Source organism: Megalobrama amblycephala, linkage group LG13, assembly GCF_018812025.1.
Source record: "Megalobrama amblycephala isolate DHTTF-2021 linkage group LG13, ASM1881202v1, whole genome shotgun sequence".
Lineage (NCBI taxonomy): Eukaryota > Metazoa > Chordata > Actinopteri > Cypriniformes > Xenocyprididae > Megalobrama > Megalobrama amblycephala.
Window position 1 is genome coordinate 5,872,388 of NC_063056.1, and position 24,892 is coordinate 5,897,279.

Below are 24,892 nucleotides of genomic sequence, written 5' to 3' on the forward strand. Positions count from 1 at the left end.
CATCAAAATGATAAGTTTAATTATTTCAGCTGCTGTGAGAAAAGGCTATAAATGACCGGTCACCTGCAGCATCCTCACATGATATAGCCTACTAGCTGGGACTCCTTTATGTAAACAGACATGGCGTAATGAACGGATGCATGCTCGAATCTTCTGCGGAAACCTACCAGTACCACTCGGATTAGAACACATTATTGCAAGTTTACCATTGTGAATCAGGCTAAGGTAAGGAGAAAATTGATTTTGGATCATTTTTAAACAAAAAAAAAGTTACGGACTGCAGCTTTAAAAAGTTACATAGTGTACCTTTAACAAAAATACAAGGTGCACATTTCTGCTTTTAAACCCTTTCCCCATAAAACCTCCATTGCAAACATGATTTTTGCTTGTTTTTAGAAACTGATCTGGTCACATGAAGATCACATTGTATTAAACCTGGAACAATTCTTAAAAAAAATGTTGCAAAAGAAGAGGAGTTTGCTGGTTATTTCATTGCTTAGTTTACTGTAAGAAAGCGGTCACCGTCCATGAAATGAAAAAGCTTCTTTGTTGAATAAGGTATTTCGAGTAAGGTATGCATTCAACAGGCTGGTGATGGGCATTTCAGATATAATACAGTGTTTACCAGCGGCAGTCCGTAATCCACTTCACAGAAAGCAATTTAAAGCAGATTGCAGACAGAAGGAGCTGCGTGTTCAGACGGACAGCGGTGGCACTGCATTACGCCTGTGTGTGCGTCACTCCAGCGGACCGTCTTTCACATGCCGGGTCCACGCATTGACCTCCACGCGGTTTATCAGCGTCGCACGGGAAAGAGGGCAGAGACTCTCTCAAATGAGTGCCATGAAAACCCTGTTCCCGTCTAACGAGACGGAATGGAAAATAATGATCCCTCTCAAAGGTCAACACCTCTGACGTCAATAACACACAAAAGGCACCCACGCGGCGGGAGACATATTGGAGTCGTGGATCTGTGTTTATTTCAAAACATCACAGAGTGCCTCTATATATAGTGCTTCTGTCAAAAACGAGTGGCAAACAGCAGATGTTTTTTTAAATCATTACCATAATGTCTGTTTTCCTCTTCTTTAACTGGATATGCAGCTCTGCAGCTGCATAATTTAACTATTTATGGCTTGTGAAACCTGTAGAGGATGTTCTGTTCAATCTGAATCTACTTCATTTACTCTTGCACAATTAATGAAGCTCGACAAAATGAATGAGAGACATTAAATGCACAAACATTAATCCACCTCATGATGATGTTCTACTGAATATGATTTTAAATTTGGTTCAAAGGAGCTTGAACATCAGGAAGGAAAATGCAAATAATCAAAATGTCAAGTGCATAATCGTGCCACATTATGAAACAAGCTCTCTCTTTTGCCATACGGGAAATGGTACAGGAGTATCTGCTGCAGATCTGGCAGGATGCTCAATAGGTTTTTTCCACAAGCAATCAGGATGGTGAATAGATTGTGTCCCTTCCCCATCACACACAGGATAACATTCAATCCGAACCTCCCTACCATTATTATAGCATGTTGACAGCTAGTCATCTGTCAAATAAAGCACTTTAAGGACCAGTGCCAATCCAACACTTCTGGGGGCCCTAAGCATTCTTAAAACCCCCAACATTTCCATAAACTTAAGTAATAATTACAATGGTTTTCAGAATGCAAGCTGCACTGCCAGTTTTCTATAGGGGTGAATTCAAGTTGAATGGGACACTCAACTCTCAGTCATTTTCTCAGTCATTTCAACGGCAAAAGGTGTCCCAATCAACTTGAATTCACACTAATGGAATCAAAACATCAAGTAAACAAACTGCAAGTTATGAAAAACATATAATTAAGTAAAGGGAAACCTTTGCAGTAAAACAATTTAAGTAAAATTAAAACCAAATTTTCGTTGACAGCTAAATAAATGCTTTTTTAATAGTAAAGCTCTGGCACCATCTAGCTGTCAGAAAAACTATAACACAGTGGAATTGGCTTTCTAAATGCGCAATTTACTAAAAAAATTACAGCATGATAGGCATGGTTGTTTCAACCCAAATTTTGGGGGCAAATATGGACAAAACCCAGCCATTGGGTTACTTTTTTTTATTATTATTATTATTAAATTTTTAACCCAATGGTTGGGTTTGTCCATTTTGACCCAAATCTGGGTTAAAACAACCCAGCATTTTGTAGAGTAAAAAAGGCTTAGGTAAACATGTGAAAATACAATCAATAATTCTCTCATTTTAGACTAATGGGCATTGTTTTTAAAGTACCTGAGTCACACGACAGCTTGTAATACTGAACAGGAACGTTTATTTCCTATATACATTAAACCACGTATAAGAACGTTTTGATTATTGATGTGTTCCAACCAAGTGTCCCACACAAGTCCTGAAAAATGAAGCCAAAGCATCAGATGCATGGTTCCATTAGAGGTCATAAACCCCGCCCTCTCCATGTAATCTAATGGGACATGAGACTAAACAATTAAATTACACTTCAAATATTTTTTTTTCCAAAGATGGTTTCTGTCATTTTATGTAGTTTTTAATCACACTGATGTAAGTCCAAGTGTTCGTTTTTTAAATAAGTTGGGTTTAGTTAGTTATTTGATGCTTTAAAAATGTGGGTGTGACGTCATGATTGACAGCTTCTCCGAGTGAAGTAATCACTGAGGCACCAACTGATGTTTTTCAGGATTTTCGGGAGGAGATTGGAGCTTTAACTTTAACTTCTACATTTCCATAACTGTTTATTTCACACCGACATAATGAGTTGTTCTGCAGTACACTGTATTAAACGATTCTGCGGGAGTGTGGGTGTGGGCTAAGTCAAAGTTCAACCTTCCTTAACCCTGTAGAAATGTTGTAGAAACACCTGAAGAAAGCTGTTCCTACCATCATCACAGAGCTGAATCAGTGTCTAAGGATGAACGATGAGCAGGACTGATATACAGTTACCAGAGTTATCACAGCTGCTCAAGTTAATCACACCATAACCACCTTAATTTTAACTTGACTGTGTCGAGGCTTCCGGTCTCATCCACTTCCAGTCATTTTAGCTTTACAAAAACAGTCCACTATTGCTCCTTAATATTGCAAACTGTTATTTATCATATTTCAGTTGTGTGCTTTAGTTTTTCCAGCAAAGACAATCACTATTGGGCAATTTTTCTTTCCAAATAGGTGAAAATACACATGTTTCTTTATGATTTTTTTTTTGTTTAATTTGGTTCTTTTATTTAGTTATAGGACTTAGATGAAGATCTGACCTCAGTGCAGGTTAAATTTATTCTGATTTATGCAGCTTTCAAATTTTAGTTGCAAATGTGAGCACACTGTTCACCTCTTAATATTGCAGATTAACATAAAAGCAAATTATTACCATCAAGACCAAATGACCAAATACAACTGACTACTGCATCCAACAATGCAATGCACTCGTCCATTTCCAGTGTGACGAACGAAGGGATCTCAGACATCGCAACTTTCTTTTCTCTCCCAAAGGTAGGACATATTTTAAAACTAATTTAAAGTTTCAAAAATAAAATATAAAACATTTAGCATTTATATTTCCAAATTAATAACTGACACCACTCACACTTACTTGCTTGCTCTTTACTGTGTATACCCTTTTTTTTAAGTATGCAGTACACAGTCAACAGTAAGCAAGTATTAGATTGTGAATAGCCAGGAGTGTGACAGTGCCGCCATCTAGTGTGAGAACACAGGACACGCAGATGAGGATCTTTCACCTCAAGTGACCTATGAGCAGACATGACCGCATACTCACCATATTTATCTCGGAGGCCGACCGTGCATCGAAACACCCCACCAAACGCCACATCCTCACCAAAAATCACTACGGGAGAAAGAGGTTTAATATTACACCAGCTGAAGGACTCCAGAGCTCTCAATTATGGTCAGTTAGATGAAAGAATAAAGCCTTGTTCAGACTGTCAGTCCAAATCTGATTTTTGTGCATATCCGATTGGAATCAGATCATATTTAGTTAGTGTGAACAGCAAAAATAATAAATAAATCACTGATTTATGCAAATCAGTTTCAAATTTCATTCATATGTGGTTTGAATTCCTATTCAAATCTCATTTCTGAAATCCATTTCAGTCTGGCTGCTCTGATTTTGTGTAGCATTTCTGTCCAAAGTCACTTCAGACGTTGCAAAATGTTGCACGTCCTGACGGATCTTGGACAGTTACAAATCATTGTAAATGTGTTGTGCGCATTCTGAAGTTGGACCGCCACATCCCTCCGTCAAAGTTGGGTGCCACAAAAGTCCACGATCAGCCTGGTCTACAGACCTCATTGAATTTTGAGACCGGTGGAGACAGCAGCGTAGAATAAAGTCAACTATGGCAGTCAATCATTTTGATCAGATTCCAATTGGACTTGGACTGACAGTGTGAACGCTCCATCAGACTGACAGACAACATCAGCTCTTACCTGCGGTGGGATCACTGGCAAGTATGTTGTCCAAGGCACTGGTTACAGACTGGAATAAATTCATCTTCTGTGTGGGGCCTGCAGAGAGATTTCAAATCAATCATACAGTAATGTCTCATGTTTCATTATAACAGGTATTAACACCTTCTTGTAAAGTCTTGATTTTGTTTTCGGGGTCTACTAGAACAGGTTTTCATGCTTCGAAAAAACACACATTTTTCACATATTTGACATTGTCCCAGCTCCTCTCTTCCTCTGGGGTGTGTTTCTCAAATGCATTGTTAGCCAACTATGGTCATAAGTTCAATCGTTTTCAATATAGTTGAATGATTTGGTGTTTCATGAAACCACTGCTCCAACAAGCATTCGCAAACATCGTCGCTAACTTGCGTGGTTGGAATATGCTCCTTGAGATTCACTTATAATGTAATGTTTTTTTGAACTTGAAGCGCTTCACCAATCACTACACAGATCCAGCCGACCAATCAGAGCACATCGCACTTTTCAGAAGGAGGAGCTTCATAGAGACAGGAACTAAACAGGGGTGCGTTTCCCATACAAGCACCTAACTCGCTGCTTAACCACTGTAGTACAATGCATCGTTGTAGTCAAGACCGTTTCCTGAACACGGTCGCACCTCCATTCATTTGAAGCACGTTGGTTCAACAATAAAGGACTGTCGTTAATGACGTCATGTGCAGCTGTTGGAGTAATAACTTGCACTAACTCATCAATTTAAGATATTTGAGATGCTGCTGTAACAAACATGGCACATGGGGCCTGTTTCAATAAGGAGGTTCAACTAACTCGGAGTTAAAACTTGAACTCTGAGTTGACTTACTCTGAGATGGGAAACTCTGAGTTTTCGGTTTCAGAACAGCTGAATTGAGTTAGTTCAGTCAACCCTGAGTAGACTGACTCGAGTTAAGCGTGTACACTGCGACTATGAAAAGCCATCATCAATGAAGAAGCTTCGATATTATGATTCACCATGGCAACAGCACTGAACAAAAAGTTTAATTCTTATCACCGTTACAATAACAGAGGTGAAAACTGGCACAATGATAAGTTATTGAACTTATATTAATTTTCATGGTATCCCACAGACAAAAAAAGCCTAAATAATAATAATAATAATTTAAGTGCATTTTTCTTATTTTGCACATTATCTGCCAATGGGGTAAGAAACAGCATACTTTCTTAGCGATAGATGCTATTTACAGTAAGTGCAAATAGCTGCAGGCGCTATTTACACAGTGAAAATAACTTATTAAAATAATAAAGATGTCTACTTTTATCATTATTAAACACACGTTAGGCACTTTACTTCCACTTTTAGAACATTTTCTTCACACGTGTCTTTCTGATGTCTTTCTGATGTGATATGTGATGGGAAAAGGGAGAAGAGCGAGCTCGGCAAAAACCCGGATCAATGGCGTCACAAGCTAGTTCTACACACCTTATTACGCGCGACTGCCTACACCACTGATGTTAGTGAATCATGCACATCATTTTTGATCATTTTTATTACCACACTGGAAGATAATTTTACTTAAGTAAAATGCACTTAATTTAAATTCACTCCAGGGAACAATAATAAATATCTTATATCATTTTTTATATAGAAAATGCATCTTGATTTAAGAATTTTTAGATATTTGTACTTGAAATAAGACAAAAATACTCTGTAAGAAAAGCGTTTTTGCAGCATGAATGAATGAATGAATGAATGAATGAATGAATGAATGAATGAATGAATGAATGAATGAAGTATTTAAACATTCCTTGCGTTTTTAAAAAGATGGAGGAAACCTAAAGAAACTCTGGGTTAACTGAAGAAAACCTGCTCCTGACCAGGTTAGGTTCACAGACTAAGTTACCATGGTAACTGACTCAGAAACCCTGCTTTCTCAAGTTTGATATACTTCCCATTCTGAAAGTGAAAACCCAGAGTTTCCCTCATTTCAGGGTTAACATACTCAAGAGTTTTCACCTCCTTTCTGAAACAGGCCCCTCATGACTACTACACTTTTGTTCCATGTCATTTTGCTTTATCTGATGTTTGATTCATCGCGGGCTCCTTCATACGTCATACTCCGGAGTTCCCTTGCACATGTGCACTCTTCAAAAATGGAACTGATTGTTGATTAGGGTTGCAAAATTCAGAGAATTTTCAAAGCTGGAAACTGTCCATGGGAATTAACGGGAATATATGGGAATTAGCTAAACTGCAGGATAGCCTATAACAGGGTACTTAAATGTAATTGAGAAAAAAAAAAAAAAACATCTTACAGCATAATTTTGGTTAAAACAACCAGATTTAATGCAATTTCAGTTGAATTTTTACCCTGACATTCCTCAATCACATTCACACAGCACATGACTTACTGCAGGGCTATTGAGGACACACCCCCTGCATGCACTGTGCATTCCCCCAGTCCATAACATGCACATTTGAACAAAAATACAGAAAAAAACTGTAATATTGTGAAATATAACTACAATTTAAAATAATGGTTTTCTATTTTAATATATATTAAAATATAATTTATTTCTGTGATCAAAGATGAATTTTCAGCATCATTTCTCCAGTCTTCAGTGTTACATGATCCTTCAGAAATCATTCTAATATGCTGATTTGATACTCAGTTATCAATGTTGGAAACAGTTGTGCTGCTTAATAACCTGTGATACTTTTTTCAGGATTTTTGATGAACAAAAATTTAAAGAACAGCATTTATTTAAAATAGAAATCTTTTGTAAAAATATAAACTACCATTCAAAATGCTGGGGTCAGTCATTTTTTTCTTTCTTTTTTTGAAAGAAATTAATACTTTTATTCAGCAACTATGTGTGAAACTGATAAAAAGTGATATTGTTAGAAAAGATTTCTATTTTGAATAAATGCTGTTCTTTTGAACTTTTTATTCATCAATGAATCCTGGAAATAGTATTAAAGATTCCAAAAAAATATTAAGCAGCACAACTGTTTCCAACATTGATAATTATAAGAAATGTTTCTTGAACACATTCAAATGATTTCTGAAGGATCATGTGACACTGAAATAAATAACACAACAATTGCTGCAATAAACATATATTTTACATATTTACTAAATTAGAATTAATTGAATGCGAAAAATAAATAACTTATTACATGTTATGACCAAACAAAATGTTTATATTTATGTTTTTATATGATAATAAATATTATAAATTTATATAAATTTCCCCAAATTTCCAATTAATTCCCATAAATTCCTATTAAGTTTCCAAATTGGAATATTTCCAAAATTCCCAGGTTAAGTTCCCATGGAAAGTTTCTGGAAAGTTTCCACTCCATTGCAACCCTATTGTTGACACACTAAAATATATAGATTAAAATGAATAATTATTTAAATAGAATGAAAGATAAAGAATGCACTGAATATTTGCTTGCTTATTGTGCCCAAGAGCAGATCTATTAAAGTCCACCTGACATTTTAACAAGAAAATATGCTGGAGAGCTTTAAAAATATTAAAAAAGGCATATCATGACCCCTTTAAATTACAATCTTTTAACAAGGTCTGACAATAACCAACCACACAGATGTTGAGGGAGACATTTTTTTTATGGAGTCAAAATCAGTTTTTAAACAAAATGAGCATAAGGATTTTGCATAGTCTTTATATTTTATATTAAAACAAAACAAATATTGCTTTAATGTACTTTAATGTGTAGAAAAGGAGAAATTTTAGCCTGTTAAACTGCAACACCTTCCTTTACAAAACTATAATTAAAAAACAGCAATTATAAAAGCAGCATTAAAATGTTTCAGAAAATACATCAATATAATAGAAATTGTTGCATTTTGGTATGCAGCGATTCTATGTATGCATGCAATTACTGGATACAACACTAATATAACATAAATATGATATGAGTATGAATTTAGATTCTTTCAATATTTTAACTGTTTTAATAAAGGGAAATATCACAATATGTCCTAAAAGAAGTCAGTTCATAAAGTGGCCCATTTTAGCTGATGGAGGTAATAGATTTTGATAGTTCCCTTTAATAAACCAGTACATTTGACCTTTAAAGACTTCTGAATAACTTTTAATGTTTTTTAATAAAATATGTTTTTTTTAATGTTATTTAGGTTAATACATCTCAGCATTTTTTTTATACAGAACACTAAGTTATATCATTCAAGATCTCTAGATCTTCAATATTTATGAATATATGGAAATGACCTTAGCAACTAATCAAATCACCTCTAACGTTATATGTCAAGCACTACTGTGTTTACATCACACAACTATAAACAAGACTGACAAATGAGTTTTGTCCGACGCTTGTTACTTTCAACTAGTTCCTATACGAGTTTACATTGTCATGTCAAGTATGTTTAGATTAATTTCGGCTTGTTTATGATTTATTTATTTATTCGGTTTATTATGAATATTGTTTAATAATGGGAGCTTTAAGAGCTGAATTGCATGAACAGCTCACTCTGCTGTCAGTATCCAGACCTCCTGTAGAGTGTAAACAAGGGCATTTACCATACTGAGTCGGCACAGGGTCAGGATGATAGGTGAAGTGCGCTGCGTGTCTTCTCTGTGCTGTCGGCTTGGCTGTGCAGTCGGGAGACAGTTTCAGCAAAGTTAACCCCAAACTGCCGTGCACGCCACCGGTTAACCCGGTTAAGGAAGACTTTACGCCTAAGGTTCTCAAGAAGAGCCGCGGAGCCGCCATTGCGCTGGAAACCAAGCAGGAAAGCGTGCTGACGTCAACACTCACATGGACTACTGCTGCTCTGATTGGCTGAACGCGTGGGAGGAGTTTTGATTGACACTGCGTAACGTCATCACCCTAGTCCCGGGTTCCACGGACCTCCAAATATGATCATCCTCGTGTTGAGGACCCCGATCCTAACATTTAAGAGACTAATCTTTTATAAAATCCCAAATGTATACACTGAAGATTAATATTATATATCTAAAATCAGTTTATTTTACGTTATATTATAATATTTTTTTTTATCACATTTTATTCATTTTAATGCAATTTATTTATTTTAATTTATTTACAGCTTTTCTCTAGACCGTTACTGTCTTGCGGCCCCGGACCCCAGTTTGAAAACCCTTGACCTAGGCAGCATTTATTTTTAGTCATGACAAAAGTAAAACAGCCATAGTGTACTAATCGTAACAGATTATTAAACAATGTGAGTTTGGTAAACATGTAATATAATTACATTATAAATATAATTTAGTAAATATGTAAAATTAAGACTGAAAAGTATCTTAAAAGTATGTTTATTTGTTGATTCAGTCATTACTGTTATGAAGTACTTTTTCATGCATAAATGTGTTAAAGGTGCAATATGTAATATTTTTGCAGTAAAATATCCAAAAACCACTAGGCCAGTGTTATATATTTTGTTCACTTGAGTACTTACAATATCCCAAATGTTTCCAACTATTTGTAAATCGTGAGAAAATTGCAATTCTAACCAAGGCTCCGGGACGTGCGAGTAGTCGCCTCTCAATTGCGTCATACCTGCGTTACCCTCGGTTTCCGGTTTTATTTTGTAGAAACTATGGAAACACCAAAGACGCTTTAATATTTACATGTTTTAATAGACAAGGGAACAACTGTTTTTATATGTTGTTATATAGCTCAACACGTTTAGTCTTTTTGTTTAAATCTAATTTTCTTGATGCTTTACCATGCCTCAGAAACACTATTTTGTGAAGTAGCTAACATAGCATAATCAGATGCAGCTTTATTTTTAGTAACAGTAATACAGCATTTTCTCCATCATACTATAGAGAATACGAACTGACGTCATGCCGTGTTGCATGCCGGGGCGGCGCCGCCATTTTGACAGGATCGCCCCCTACTACTTGCACTGAAATGAATACAGATACTTGCTTACCTTTTGTTTTGTTTCTGCCATTAAGTGGAACATTCACATTTTAAGGGTATCGTTTGCAGGGAACAGAAGCTATTTTATAGCATCGCATGATAATTTTATTTATTTTTTATTTTTTCACTGAAGTTTTGTAGAATTTCGTTTACAATGTTCATCTGTTTACCGTGTCGCACACTGGACGCTCGCTGCTGCTTCAGCCATCATATGAATATCCAAATAAAAGTATGTGTTCAACACGCTGAGAAAAATCGATTCATTTATTTGTTGGAAACGTTTAAATGATGCTTAAACGAGCATATTGAGTATTGTCATTGTAAATATTCCTTTCCACGATCCCAGAGAATCAGAGATTATGGGTCACTCAGCGGACAGACGGACACGAACACACTGTATTTTTATATTTATTTCAACAGATGACAAACAAAATCAAAACCCTAGGAGCTTGTCAACAGTTTAGTAGTGAGTCCTTGCAAGGGCACCTTTTAAAAATGCTGGCTTAGTGTATTATGATGACATTATATTAAAAGATGTGCAGACGAGCCCTGAATGAACGCAACGCGTTCTCCACACAGTATGCTTTAACAGATATGTACAGAATCTTGTGTTTGTCTCGGTGCATTAAGCGTTTCTTCATTCTTAAAAGCATTTGAATGTCCCCGTTCAAGTTCTACTAATTCACGAGCGGAGTGAGAGTCAGGCTCGCAAAAAGTAATGTTAATTATTAAACCAAAAATTTCAAAAAACACTTAGCAATGTGATTCTTTTATTGAGTGATATGCAGTGGGTTTAATCAGTGCCATTACTAAAAGATTTGCCATCCGGCGTCTTCTCGTCATCTCCTAGACCTGCTTCCCTTGCTGTTTTTACACGTGGAAAAGGCAAAAAACGTTGCCTCGTTGTCCAGTTCTCTCTCAGAACGATTATCAGAGTTACTATCGCCATTATCGATGCAGCATTAATGACATATAAGTTAATGGTGAAATTTTTCACAATCATGACAGAAAACAAATTACTGAACTAAGCTCAATGACGGAAAGGCTGCGCGATCCTGTCAAGATGGCGTATAAACAAAGAAGTTACCCAGAACTCAACGCGGCGTGACGTCAGAATCGTATTCTCTATACGTTTTAAAATTAATTCCATTAATTTTATCAACACAAGCCATCCAGCATTTAATATATTCTAAAATCGACCTATCTTACTGCAGTGTGTAACAGTGTCTCACAGCAGCCGCCGAGCGAACGCACAGAGTAACGTTATAACATCATTTTCAACACTCTCAAATGAATCTAATGTGATAAACAGAGCTGCGTTACCTCATACTCATCATGACTGGAAAAGCGGAAGCGGCGCCGACGACTGTGTCATAATAAAAGTCCCGCTGCTCGTGAGGCGTGTGTTGCGCAATCGCTTCAGCGGCCTTTCGGCTCCCACAACACTCGGTTCTGCTCTGCTTCATACTACAGTAACGTTAATAATCGCATCCATGAACATGATTTTTTCCCGACTCCAATTCCTATTCTTTTGCACCGTCCGTTGAGATGGAGACCACATGTCCCAAGATTCTGCGCTCAAACTTGGTGTCATCAAGCTACACCTTTGTTTTGAATAGACCTCTTGCGGAACTATTACATATTGAATCTTTAATACTTTGGGTTCAACATTAAACGTGAAAGCATAAGTTTTCTTAACAATATCACAAACTACTAAAATGTTTGTTTCAAACTAAATATTTTTGGAGGAACATTTTTTTTCAGTCATTATGGATTTGGTGTCTACAATATCCCTTTCCAACCCATTTTTTTTTTGTAATATTTCTTCGACAAAAGTAAACTCCTTAATGACATCACACAGGAAATAACCATTTAGGAGAACAGTATAAACAGAACCCCTTCTCCTGGAGGAATTCAAGACTCTTTTAAACAAAATCAATTTCCATTTTAATGGAAATCCATAGAGAAGATGAAACAGAAGCCTGCTTTAATCATTAATGGACACTGAAAAGTAATCATGCATTCTGATGAAATAGTGTCATACTGAAATAGCTTCATAGAATATTAAATTCACTGACGAACGAGACGGCAGCGAAAACATGTTAAAGGATCGGCTTACGCTGTATGTCCTACACCCTCTCTATTCTACTTATGGAATGAACGCAGCGCCAGTTCTGTTTTTTCCGCAAGTAGAATAGGGAAGGTGTAGGACATACAGCATAAGCTTTTTGAAGAATACGAAAGTGCGGTTTTGGCAGACGCACATGCAAGGTGATCATTTGTTTATATAAAGCATATACATTTTCATTTTTTTCAAAAATGACCGATGGTTTCGCTAGATAAGACACTTATTCCTCATCTGGTATCATTTAAAGCCCTTTGAAGCTGCACTGAAACTGTAATTTTGACCTTCAACATTTGGGGTCCATTGAAGTCCACTATATGGAGAATAATCTTGGAATGTTTTCATCAAAAACCTTCATTTCTTTTCGACTGAATAAAGAAAGACATGAACATCTTGGATGACATGGGGGTGAGTAAATTATCGGCAAAATTTTATTTGAAAGTGGACTAATCCTTTAATATGTCATATTGCAGTAGAACCAGAATTACTCCCAACTTGGTTTCAAACAAACACTACATTTGGAATATACCTGACAAGGTTTGTTTTATTTTGTCATGTGCACTTTCTTAGATTACATTATGTGGTCAAATAAAATCAGAAACAGTTGAGTAGAAATGGACAACAAACTTGCATTTCTTTAATGCATCTAAAACAGAGTGGTAAGCAAGGTGGCACCTAGTGGCGGCAGAAGCTCAAAGCTGTTTTGACTGCCAGCGTGTTGAAGGTGAGAGAAAGACATTTGTCTCAGTGGCTCCTGAGTGCTTAGAAACAGTGGTTTTGAGTCCTGGAGGCTTCATTATCTCCAATCCACACGGCATCCTCGTCATTTCCACAGGGTCTGACTGGATGTTTTCACACATTCAGAAACATCTAACTTCCTCCCACTGTTGCACATCTTGGCCAGGTTCTGCAGCGGTAAGGAAAGAAAGACAGTTTAAATGTAAATATTGATAATATTTTTGCTTAAAGGTCACCAAAAATAATTTCCTGATTATTTACTCACCCCAAGGTCATCCAAGATGTATATGACTTTCTTTCCTCAGCCAAAGAGAAATTAAGGTTTTGGAGGAAAACACTCCAGGATTTTTCTCCATTTAATACAAGTGAATGGTGCTCAGCATAAATCATTTTTTGATGGTCCAAAATCCCTTGGTCCAGCTCTGCTATGCGCATTCAAGAGACCACCGAGTTCACGCGATGAGAGCGGGACAAAGGTGTGCATTTGTAGTTAAAATATTATTTTTTCACTAGAGAAGAACTTTATTCGTCGGCTGGGGTCGTGTGGAGCCCTTAGTTTGAAGCTGCCTAAATATGGATTTTTGGACCGTCAAAAATGGATTACAATAAGCCTTATTTACTTGCATTAGATGGAGAAAAGAAGAATATTTTCCTCAAAAACCTTAATTTCTCTTCAGCTGAGGAAATAAAGTCATATATATCTTAGATTGCCTTGGGGTTTAAATCACATTTTTTTGGGGAACAGTTGCTTTAATGCACACACTTTGTGTTGATGGACTTCCAGTTGAAACAGAATGTCATGGTGGAACCTTTTTTTAAATAGTCACAGCCACAATCTTTTGTTTCAGCCACAAACTTATTGTTTAGGGCAGGGGTCTCCTAATTGGGTCTTGGAGGGCCACTGTCCTGCAGAGTTCAGCTCCATCCCCAATTAAACACACCTGAACCAGATAATCAATGTCTAATTAGGCATACTAGAAACTTCCAGGCAGGTGTGTTAAGGCAAGCTGGAGCTAAACTCTGCAGGACCAAGTTTGAAGACCCCTGGTTTAGGGAGAGGGACATTAACCCTTTATTGCTCTTTAGAAGGACAGTTCACCCAAATATGAAAATTCTGTCATTAATTACTCACTCTCATGTCATTCTGAACCCATAAGACTCGTTCATCTTCAGAAAACAAATGAAGATCTTTTTATAGAAATCAGAGCGAATTCTGTCCCTCCATTGACAGCTATGCAACTACCACTGACGCTTTAAAAAAAAAAATAAAGAGATCATAAAACTAATCCATATGAATGAGTAGTTTAGTCAATTTTCTGAAAAGACTCGTCGCTTTATATGATGAACAGATTGAATTTAGGATTTTATTCACATATAAACATTCATCAGCAAAGATAAACAGAAGATCAATCGAACCTGCTTGATGCGCGAGAACAAACCTCTTGTGAAAGCTCAAATGAACCTCATTGGTTCTCGAACGTCAAGCAAACATGCTCGAGCTTCCATTTACCATAACTGATATGCAAGTTGATCAATGTTTATATGTGAATAAAAGCCTAAATTCAATCTGTTCATCATATAAAGTGATCGAGTCTCTTCAGTAAATTTGGACTAAACCGCTCAATTCATATGGATTAGATTTATGATCTCTTTATGAACTTTTTGAAACGTCAAAGTGGTAGTTGTGTAGCTGTCAATGGAGGGACAGAAGGCTCTCAGATTTCATCAAAAATATCTTTATTTGTGTTGAACGAATGTCTTACTGGTTTGGAACGACATGAGGGTGAGTAAATGATGACAGTTATTAATGACTAACACACATGCTCCAGTTTACATTCCGTGGGGTCTAACAGGTAATAAAAACACAATACAACACACAACACCTGACGTTTGAGCAGCTACATGAGGATGACTTACACTAGCAGCTCTTGCGATACTGTTGGGAGACTGAAGAGCCGCCAGTTCATTGAGGATTCTCTTCAAATCACCGGCACACGGTTCTGCTGTAAACAACAGTAAAATAACAATATGATCACATTAAAACAGACAGTATTTGCTTTATGCATGCAGCAAAATTATTTACATTCCTATAAGGTTAAGATTGATAATTAGCACATATAAAAGGTGCACCATGTAATATTTAAAGGTGGGCTCAGTAGAATTTCAACAACACTGTTTGGAAGTTAGTCGGGCCGACACCAACAACAAACATCTAACCAATCAGCATTAGGGGGCGTATGATGGTCAAGGAGAGAGAACGAGCAAGAGAGAGATTTGAGGGGGAAAAAAAAAAAAATAGAAAAAAAGTGTACGGGACAGAACGAGAAATGGGACACAATACAAAAGCTCAAAAGAATATCACTGGAATGAAGGTTTATGCCTGGGCAAGCACTTTAGGACCCAGTTATATTAGAAAAGCTTTCCAGCGCTGGAGAGAGCTAAGAGGGAAGGCCTGAAAACAGATGCGGAGGCTGCTCTGAGCAGGGTGGTTAGGATTGGAGTGTGAGTTTTGGAGGCGGAGCAATGAAGAGAGGGGTGTGTTTGTTTGGGTTGATTTCAAATATCAACAATGTCTAACAGAGTTTTTCAAAATCTACTGATCCCACCTTTAAAACAAAACAAAAGTTTTACATAGATAATTAATGGTATTTTTTAGGGGTTGATCCGTGATCCGTATGAACCAGGCCCCACGGTTCGGAACGCATGTTCGGAGGCACCTTTCAGATGGCGTGCGAACAGGGGCGTAAATCGCGGGGGGGGACGGGGGGGACATGACCCCCCCCTATCTGAGTGCTGTCCCCCCCAAAAAATATAATTAAAAACCACTCTAAGTATTGTAAATAAATGATATATCCTTAAAATAATTGTGTAAGAAGTAAAGCAATACAAACGCAAACAGGCGTTTTAAGTTTAGAAACATTTTGAGTGACCCTTCCCTTGCCTCACAGTGGTTTGGTCCACCGCGCACATCACACTCGTGCGTGTAGAAATCAGGCGGCGCCGGCGGGAGAGAAGACAGACAGTAGTTGAGAGGAGCTCTAGTAAGTAGGCTGTTAAGGCTATTTTATTCAAAAACATCGGATGAAGTGGTTATTTTTGCTTTAATGCTGACGACGCTGAGTAATTAGTCATAACAAAAAAAGCAAGATGATAACATGATTTTTTTTTCCCGTGAGTCCGCTATTTTAGCGATTATAATGTTACCTAGCGTTTGGTAGCTTGTTTACAATAGCTTGTTGGATACTATGTCACCCACACCAACAACAATTAACAGTGTGATAAGAATATGTGAACTCTAATAAGGCTAGTAGATTTACTGTTGTGTGTTGGGTTTTGCTCAAAGTGTATTCATCGTATTTTGGTGACTTGGTTGTAAACAACTTCAAAAATATTCCAATAAATAAATGATTTTGAATATTTTGGTCAATTTAGTCAGTTTTTTTATTGAACCAAAGAGAAACATTGAGCATAATGGCAGTCTACATGCTACACTAATAATAGTAGTAAGGTTTTCTTCTGTGTAACATTACATATATCCAGGGGTTAAATTGGGATTTCTTATGTGGGGGGGCTCTGTGATTTCAGGCTTTCGAGGAGTGCACATGTGTATGCAAAGCCTACAAAATCTTATCAATTGACAAACTAAAAATAAGTCGACAGAGCCCTCTGCTATGAACACTAAAATGCAGATCAAAATCATTCTAGATGCTGGCAGTGTGCAAAGCTACATCTGATAACAAAGTCTTTCTGTAGGCCTAAAGGAGAGCATATCAATACAAAATACAGGGTATTGTCCTTTGGACAAGTAAATTGGTCACTTGTCTGACCAAAAAAGTTGTCTGGAAAAAATTAGATTTTTTTTGGTGTAAATATAATTTATTCTGAAGCTATATTCTCAACCGTGTTCCGTCAGCTTTTGCATATTTATATCTGCATATTTGTGATATTTACCCCAAGGGCATTTTTTCCCCTTATCTTATTACATGCTTCATCTTTTATTTCATTTTTTTTTACATTTGATCAATAAATTCAATAAGAAAAATAAAGCAGGACTGTTATGAATCAAATTAAATAATTTACACTGAAAAATTACAACTGCATTAAATAATGTTATGATATTCTTTAAATATTTTTGAATATACAAATAAGAAATGTTGGGAAAATTTAAACATGAAACTGAACCGGCAGTAGGTGGTGGCAAGAGACTGTCCTAGTCATTCATTCAAACGATTTGTTCAAACGGCTGATTCATTCAAGAATGAGGCAGGTGTTTTGGAATAGGCTATTACTGAATCTTTGACTCAACCGATTCGTTCAAAATGCTGAATCATTCATTAATAAAATATTTATTATTAAATATTTATATTATCCATTATCAATCGCCACTTACACTAAATGTAATAGAATCATGCTTGCGTTTTGGTGATTCCCTAACTATTTTTGTTATTGATGTTTTAATCAGGACAAGTAAAGCTCTCTTTCTCTTGCCCCTTCAAAAAATTAAGCGTTAATGTCGAGCCCTGATAAGCCTATGTGCCGGGGCTCAGCCCCGGACGGCCCCGGCCCAATTTAACCCCTGCATATATCCTTTATAAGTAAAATTTTGGCTGTATTATTTGTGTCCCCTTCAAAAATTGCTCTTGAGAAATTTTATGTTTATTGTCCCCCCCTACTGTCCGATGAAATTTACGCCCCTACGTGCGAACAATCTCTGTTTTGTGACTCCTTGCACTTGTTTTTGAACTTTAAATGTAAATGTATTCTAATAGACCCCATAAACAAAATTATGAAATTATAATTGAGCATAATAAGACCCCTTTAAAAAAAACTATTACTAGATAACTACATTTTGCCGCTGAAGATACTGCCATTTTATGCATTATGTTACAGAGTCAGAGCTTTCAAGATTTAAATTCAGAGTTTACAAGTTTTAATTACAAGTTCTACAGGGACATGAACACTTCAGAATCAGAAGTCAGAATCTCGTAATTAAGGTAATTCCATCAAGACTTGAACATCCTTTAAAGTACTACTTTATCATGGTTATACATTCAGCAATTTTTGATCGTGGAATAAATCAATCATGCAGCAAATATGCCTGCAAACAGGCTAATTCTATAATAGCATTGACGTCACACGATCCATGTTGTATCTACCAGCAAAAAATGATTTTAAACACCTTTAGATTTGCATTTGCTTTCAGTAAACATTTGTTAGTCTTTAGGAGACTGTTGTTTCTGCATATATAGCACGTACCTGGCTCAGGTGCAGATTGCAGTTGCAGGTATGGATGATCGAGGAGTTCTGCTATGGAAATCCTTTCTCTAGGATTGCGAACTAAACACCTCTGAAATGAACAGACAGACAGTGAGCACTGTACTAGGAAATTGTTGAGGTCATTAACTGACTACATTTACATGTGCACCAATAATGTGATTATTTCCAGTAATCAGAGTAAGGACGTTTGAACCCTCTTCACTCCCGCATTCAATTTTCATTATTCTATTTATTTGCTAGGAATTGTGGTTATTTTACTATGATTATGAGCTTAATCACATTAATTTGATCAATTGTGTTAACATGAGATAAAGTTTAATCACAATATCTCTTAAATCATCTCATTATAATGGTGCATGTAAACATACTCAGTGACTGTTCAGCACAGCCAAACATTCTGCACACCTTAAGCACATCAAGTAGGTCCTTTTCCGGAATATCGGGAAAGTCGATCTCATGGGACGGGTCTATGATGGCATGGATTTTGCTTATCTGATTGGTGATGTTCTGGAATGGAGTCTTTCCATAAGTCATGCAATACAGGATACACCCCAGAGACCACACATCCCCTTTAGCACTGATCTGTAGACAGCAGAGGAAAGAATGACGGGATCAGACTGTGTAATCTACCAATATACACCGTTCCTGGATGAAATACATTATCATCTGAGCCGATGATGATTTTGAGGCACTAAAATATGAACTCTTCTCACCTTTGACCCTGGCTTTCCATTGGAGGACGTGTCTTTAATGGCCTCTGGTGGCATGTAATTTAGAGTCCCGACCTGATGGACATCATAAAATCAAGTAAATCTCAGTAGAACAGACCAGAAACAACACTTCTCTCTAGATCACAGTTCTGTTCCAACCAAACCTGCGAGTCCTTCATGATGCTGGTCACGTCAGGCTGAATACGGTTGGCGATACCAAAGTCTATCAGTTTCAGCGAAGCATCCACAATCACAAAATTAGCTGGCTTTAAATCGCTGTGGATGATACCTTCAAATGTAAAATGCAAAGAAATGAATCCATTAAAAAGTGCAATAATTAAACTAGAGTTTTACATTTTCTAAAAAAAAATATGAATGTTTTTTTCTATGAAAAACTCAATTCTATAATGCTAGGGCCCACCCCATAAAAGCATTTTTGTTACTTTAAAAAAATGTAACTAACTGAATTAAAATAAAACTTAAAATACTAATTAAACTTATTTTTATTTCAGCTAGTTGCCAAGGCAACGATTTTCATTTAGTTTACTTTGATGTATTCAAGTCCCCCTGTAGTCAAGCATTTTATCTCTTAAAACTCACCTTTGATCACCAAAATGACATATTTAAATGTTTTTTCCTGTGAAAAATGAATTCTTCATGCCTTAAAATAGCTTGAATGTAACTACACCCCTTGCCTTGTTTATTATACGCAGATCTATGAATATGCTAATTAGCCCCACCTCCACTCACACCAGCTTAGAGATCCACTCGGTCAACTTACTGAGGTAAACGCTGCACAATGCTATCAGACACATAACAGTAATTAATATGATTAGCCTTTTGCTTGACCACGTTATCAAACAGCGAATAGGGTAATGTGTTGTTAAATGTTACACAAAACATGTTCCCGTTTGCCATTTCAGAGTCAGACAGCTGCCTTATAAAAATCAGCATCCTTTGAAACGCTTTGAACAACTTAGAACATCAGTGGAGAAAGGCATATAGTTCATCATAACATCATAATATACATCACCTGCCATATTGCTAAATCTACCCATTTTTCATATCAACAGGAAAATATAGCGGGCTAACCTAGCTTCTCAAGACTCCCCTGCTTCAGAGCGAGCATAGTTAATTGTATGCTAAAAACCACCCCTACGTTGACATGATTGGTTACAAGGTAGTTTGTGACGTCAGAAACACCAGCAAATTCTAACCGTGTTTTTGAGACTTTGGTTCACTGCAGTTTTAAAGAGAAATACTCTGCAATGGTGTTGACTTTTGAATTTGCAACATGGTTTGCCTTAAAGCATATTAAAAACACCACATAGACATATAAACAACATTAAAAACTTTTCACCACAGGGCGACTTTAAAAAAAACCCAAAACAAAACAAAAAAAAACCCTAAAACTAAAATAATGTAGAATTCATTAATGTTATATTCTCAAAAAGTTATGGCAATATTATCGGTAATATTCAAAGTATTGCCCAGCCCTATGTGAACGGCCCTGAATGCTTTGTTAAAAAGTATGAGAAATAGTAATCGTGATGGTTTAGAGAGTGCGAGAGGTGACGGTCACCATGTTTGTGGATGGTGTGCACGGCCTCCAGCATATTCCTCCAGTAACACTTCCTATCCAGCGGGTTGACGGACTTGCGGTTGCGTAGCCAGGTGTTGAGATCCAGGTGGCCGCACTCCATGAGCATATAGATGTAGCTGTTAGTGATCTCACTGCAAGCAAGCAGGAACACAGCTCATCACACTAGAATTGAAGTCACTTGCATTATTTTCCAAGCACAACAGAGTCGTGATGCTGGTCAATCACAGACACACTTACTAGTCATAGAGTTTAATGATCTGGTCACTGTACTGTTGAAGATGATTCAAGTGCTCAATCTCATTCTTATAGCTTTCCACTGCCTGGGCATCAGCCTCCTCTAGATTCACATATTTCACAGCGTACACATGTTTCTTATGGTCAAAAACCTGATAAACCTTAAAAAACAAAAAATAATCCATTATTTCTGTTACCCACAATGGATCATATGAAATGGAAAATTATACACTCAACACGTCATTTCTTTCGTACCTTACTGGATCCGCCTCGACCAATCATCTTGAAAATGAAGAACTGTTTGCCCTTTATTGTGATGGATTCATTTGAGAAAGCAGAGGAGGGGGTCTGAAGGGTGAAAGATTGGTAGAAAATTAATTACAGATCACACAGGAAGTGAGGCAGAAATGAAGCCGAAAGCAACATAAAATCCACACTTCCTATTTATTACCCTGACTCCATTCTGGTATGTAGCACTCAATTTTCATGATCCAATCAATTCTTGATGGATAAAGTCAGGTCTTGATTTGATTAACTCCCAAGATGTGAACTTTTGATATCAGTAATTCAATTTTAATAAGTTGCAATAGAATTCTTGATTATCAGGTAGGGGTGTGACGAGACCAGTATCTCACGAGACGAGACGAGACAAGATGGCGAAATACATGACTAGAAAAAATATTTTGCAGGTGTATTTGAAATGTTTTAACTAATCATTTTGTAATGAATGTCATTTCAGTTCTACTTTCTGAGACTGAATTATCATATGCAGTAAAAGACAACAATACTCAAGTAATGTAAAAGGTTTTGCCACTAACTCAACTGACTGACTTCCCTCCTGTATGATTTCAGTCTCTTCAGATCTTACTGTACATGAATTATGAGCTTCTACAGCTTTTGACCTCCTAACTGAACTCCTCTCCACAATCTGATCACAGAAATAAAAACAGTAAAAAATAAAAATGGTAACACTTTACAATAAGGTCTCATTTATTAACATTAATGTATTAACCAACATCAACTAACAACAAGCAATATATTTGCTACAGTATTTATTAATCTTTGTTAGTTGATAAAAATAGTCATTCATTGTTAGTTCATGATAGTTCACAGTGCATTAACTAATGTTAACAAATGAAACCTTATTGTTTGTACTAGTAAATAATAAGAAGAGAAAACTGTTATTCATTTTTATGGTAACACTTTACAATAAGTGCAACCATAATCGCACTCTCTCAATATTCAAAGATCAAATAAGACCAAATTTTTCTTTGATACAGAGCTGAGAGATGGTTACAACTACACTGCCCAGCCTAAAATAGCTTTCATATTGAGAGATATCTGTATTCATCAGTGAGCCGCTTTCAAAATGCGGGGTATTGAAATCACGTTTGAATGCGCGCGCGCGTTTACTTTCACTTTTAAACGGTCGCGCGTACTCTGTAAATATGGAGTGGCGGCGACCGTTATCCAACTGAATTAAATGTTTTTTTTTTATTTAAATACAAAGCAAAACGACAGTGGAGGCATAATGTAAACGTAGCGGTGGCATATTCTTTCCTAATCATCCTAACACTCTGTCATGGCAACATCACGAGACTACTTTTCGCCTCGACGAGAAATCTCGTCACAGTTTAGTCTCGCGAGATCTCGTGCCACGAGATCTCGCCACACCCCTATTATCAGGAATGCATTTTTTGCTAGTAAACATTGCTTTTTTTAATACAAGTAATTACATTACCACTAGAAAAAATGTGGCTATCAAAAATGACAAAAATCACTCATGAAAATATGAATTCTTGATATCAAAAAACTGAATTTCACCTAGTAAAAAAGCTTAATTCTTGATATCTGCAATTGCATTTTCACTAAATACCACAATAATCTTTCATTCAAAGGCAGTTACAGATATCAATAATTTCTTGCTACTGGTATCTGATAATCTAGTTTCACATATATCCATGTACAATCAATTTAATAAAGCTGCTAATTTTTTAAATCAATAATTCATTGTCAGTTTTGGGTATCTGTCATGTTACTGCTAGTAGCAAGAAAGCCATTTTATCCATTTTTATGAGTAAAATTTCCATTTCTGATAATCAAGAATTTTCAATGTAACCAGGGAAATATAACTGTTGAAAAGATTCAAATTCATATCCAAACAAATTTATGAAAATATATAATGCATTATAACATACATTATGAATACCTTTATAATGCATTCTACATAAAGGCTTTAAGTGAAGTGTTATCAGTATTCACTTACAAAAAACAAACAAAAAAAAAACCTTTTTCTCTCATTTGATATGATGAATTGCCATTGTTACTAGTCAAAACTTCTTTTCTGATATCAAGAATTATATTAAATAGTGAAAACTGTATCTATATCGTAACCTGTAATATATTAAAATGACTTTTCATAGATCTCACAATACATATTTTTTATTTGGATAATCTATTTCATTCAAAAATAAAATCAAGAAGATAAAGGTTAGGATGCATTAGCATCCCCTGTTGGTAGATGCCATAACGTCCAATTACGTAGGCACATGCTTCAACATTGAATGCCATTTTATGATTCAATGCAAGCAATATCTAAATCACAAATACTTCATAAAATATTATTAAATATAGATGATGGAGGTCTCACAAAGGAAGTTCACCAAGAAATGTTTGCTCATGGCATATCACGTTTACTTTAAACAAAAAAACAGAAATAAAAATACTCAACCTGCTCTGCATTCTTTATCCCCTCCCCCAAAAAAATTTGGTTTCTCTCTTTTTAGTTGCTAAGCATCTATCTCTCTGTCATACATTTCTCTGCCTGTTTCATGTTTTGGAGATACGTGAGCCTCTTTACCTGTGATGGCTGCTGGATATAGGACACCTGGCTCTGAGGAGTGCAGGGCAACTGAGCGTGACCCATTTTCTGTGCCGTCGATGGAACAGACACAACCACTGGCCGCTGCTTCACCACAGGAGTGACGAAACTATTGAAGGAACGGAAACACGGTTAATGTTAAGAAATCAAGGCCACGTTTAATCCATGTGTTCTGTTGTGTTATTACCTGTTTGCATTTGGGTCTTTGTAGTTAGGAGTCTGACAGCTGAAAGAGGGGTGTAGTCTAGGAGGCGCAGGTGTTCTCAAAGCATGAAGTGAGGATGAAGTGGAAATGGGGTCTGCGGGAGGTTTACGATCCTGAACAGAACCAACAAAACAGATTGATCATGAATCGATCCCAGCTGAGTCCGCTCAGTAATCGTTCTGAAGTCAGATATTAAACACAAAAGCGTGAGCTGTAGTCAGACCTCTGGAGATGCATGTTTGTTAATGACAGTAGGAATCTTCCATTCTGATGAAGTCTCCTTCACAAGGGGCTTTTGCTGCTCCTCAGGAACCTTCGTTGGATTTTCTTCATCCTTTCTGTTACTTAGTGCTACATTTTCTGCAAAACCAAACCATGTTAGTATCATTTTTTGTTTAACCAGCATTTTTCTCTTTAACCCTAGCACATCCTCAACTGGAAATCTTTGTTTTTATTGTAAAAAAATGTAAATAGAAATTATTAGCGTTGTCTTGTATGTGTAGGGTTAAGGCCAATTCACACTGAACCGACAGATGCAGAGCAATGTGGACAATCACCAAATTATACTACGTCACTTCTCAGACATTCCTCGATCCAATTAACACTGATTGAATATGTTCAATAGGCAAAGATATGCGCCGACCAATGCCAGCGGTAACACACTGATCCGACCAAGTGTCAGAAGTGTCTGTCGTCATTGGTTTTCGTCTGTTGGTTTAGTGTGTCTGTAACCCCAG

General features: G+C 36.6%; 2 protein-coding genes across 4 annotated transcripts in view; both read right to left on the reverse strand.

Moving 5' to 3' along the window:
* The window catches only part of bckdhb (branched chain keto acid dehydrogenase E1 subunit beta), a 95,332-nt gene extending 86,068 nt beyond the window's left edge, over positions 1–9,264 (reverse strand). Inside the window, exons 1-3 of one of the 2 annotated variants that reach the window (XM_048152175.1) lie at positions 9,014–9,264; positions 4,469–4,546; positions 3,798–3,866 (exon numbers count right to left, since the gene is read on the reverse strand). In XM_048152175.1, coding sequence (XP_048008132.1) covers positions 3,798–3,866; positions 4,469–4,546; positions 9,014–9,206 — 340 coding nt within the window. In that variant the 5' untranslated portion in view covers positions 9,207–9,264. The remainder of the gene's footprint in view (positions 1–3,797; positions 3,867–4,468; positions 4,547–9,013) is intronic. The other variant, XM_048152174.1, reaches the window with a different exon arrangement.
* A 3,769-nt stretch (positions 9,265–13,033) lies between these two features.
* ttk (ttk protein kinase) overlaps positions 13,034–24,892 on the reverse strand; it is a 29,961-nt gene continuing 18,102 nt past the window's right edge. The window contains exons 14-25 of one of the 2 annotated variants that reach the window (XM_048153419.1): positions 24,379–24,515; positions 24,138–24,268; positions 23,930–24,059; positions 21,325–21,417; positions 21,073–21,230; positions 20,815–20,966; positions 19,397–19,521; positions 19,236–19,307; positions 18,928–19,104; positions 18,502–18,592; positions 15,163–15,245; positions 13,034–13,414 (exon numbers count right to left, since the gene is read on the reverse strand). In XM_048153419.1, the coding sequence (XP_048009376.1) occupies positions 13,331–13,414; positions 15,163–15,245; positions 18,502–18,592; positions 18,928–19,104; positions 19,236–19,307; positions 19,397–19,521; positions 20,815–20,966; positions 21,073–21,230; positions 21,325–21,417; positions 23,930–24,059; positions 24,138–24,268; positions 24,379–24,515 (1,433 nt within the window). In that variant the 3' untranslated portion in view covers positions 13,034–13,330. Of the gene's footprint in view, positions 13,415–15,162; positions 15,249–18,501; positions 18,593–18,927; positions 19,105–19,235; positions 19,308–19,396; positions 19,522–20,814; positions 20,967–21,072; positions 21,231–21,324; positions 21,418–23,929; positions 24,060–24,137; positions 24,269–24,378; positions 24,516–24,892 lie in introns of both variants that reach the window. The other variant, XM_048153418.1, reaches the window with a different exon arrangement.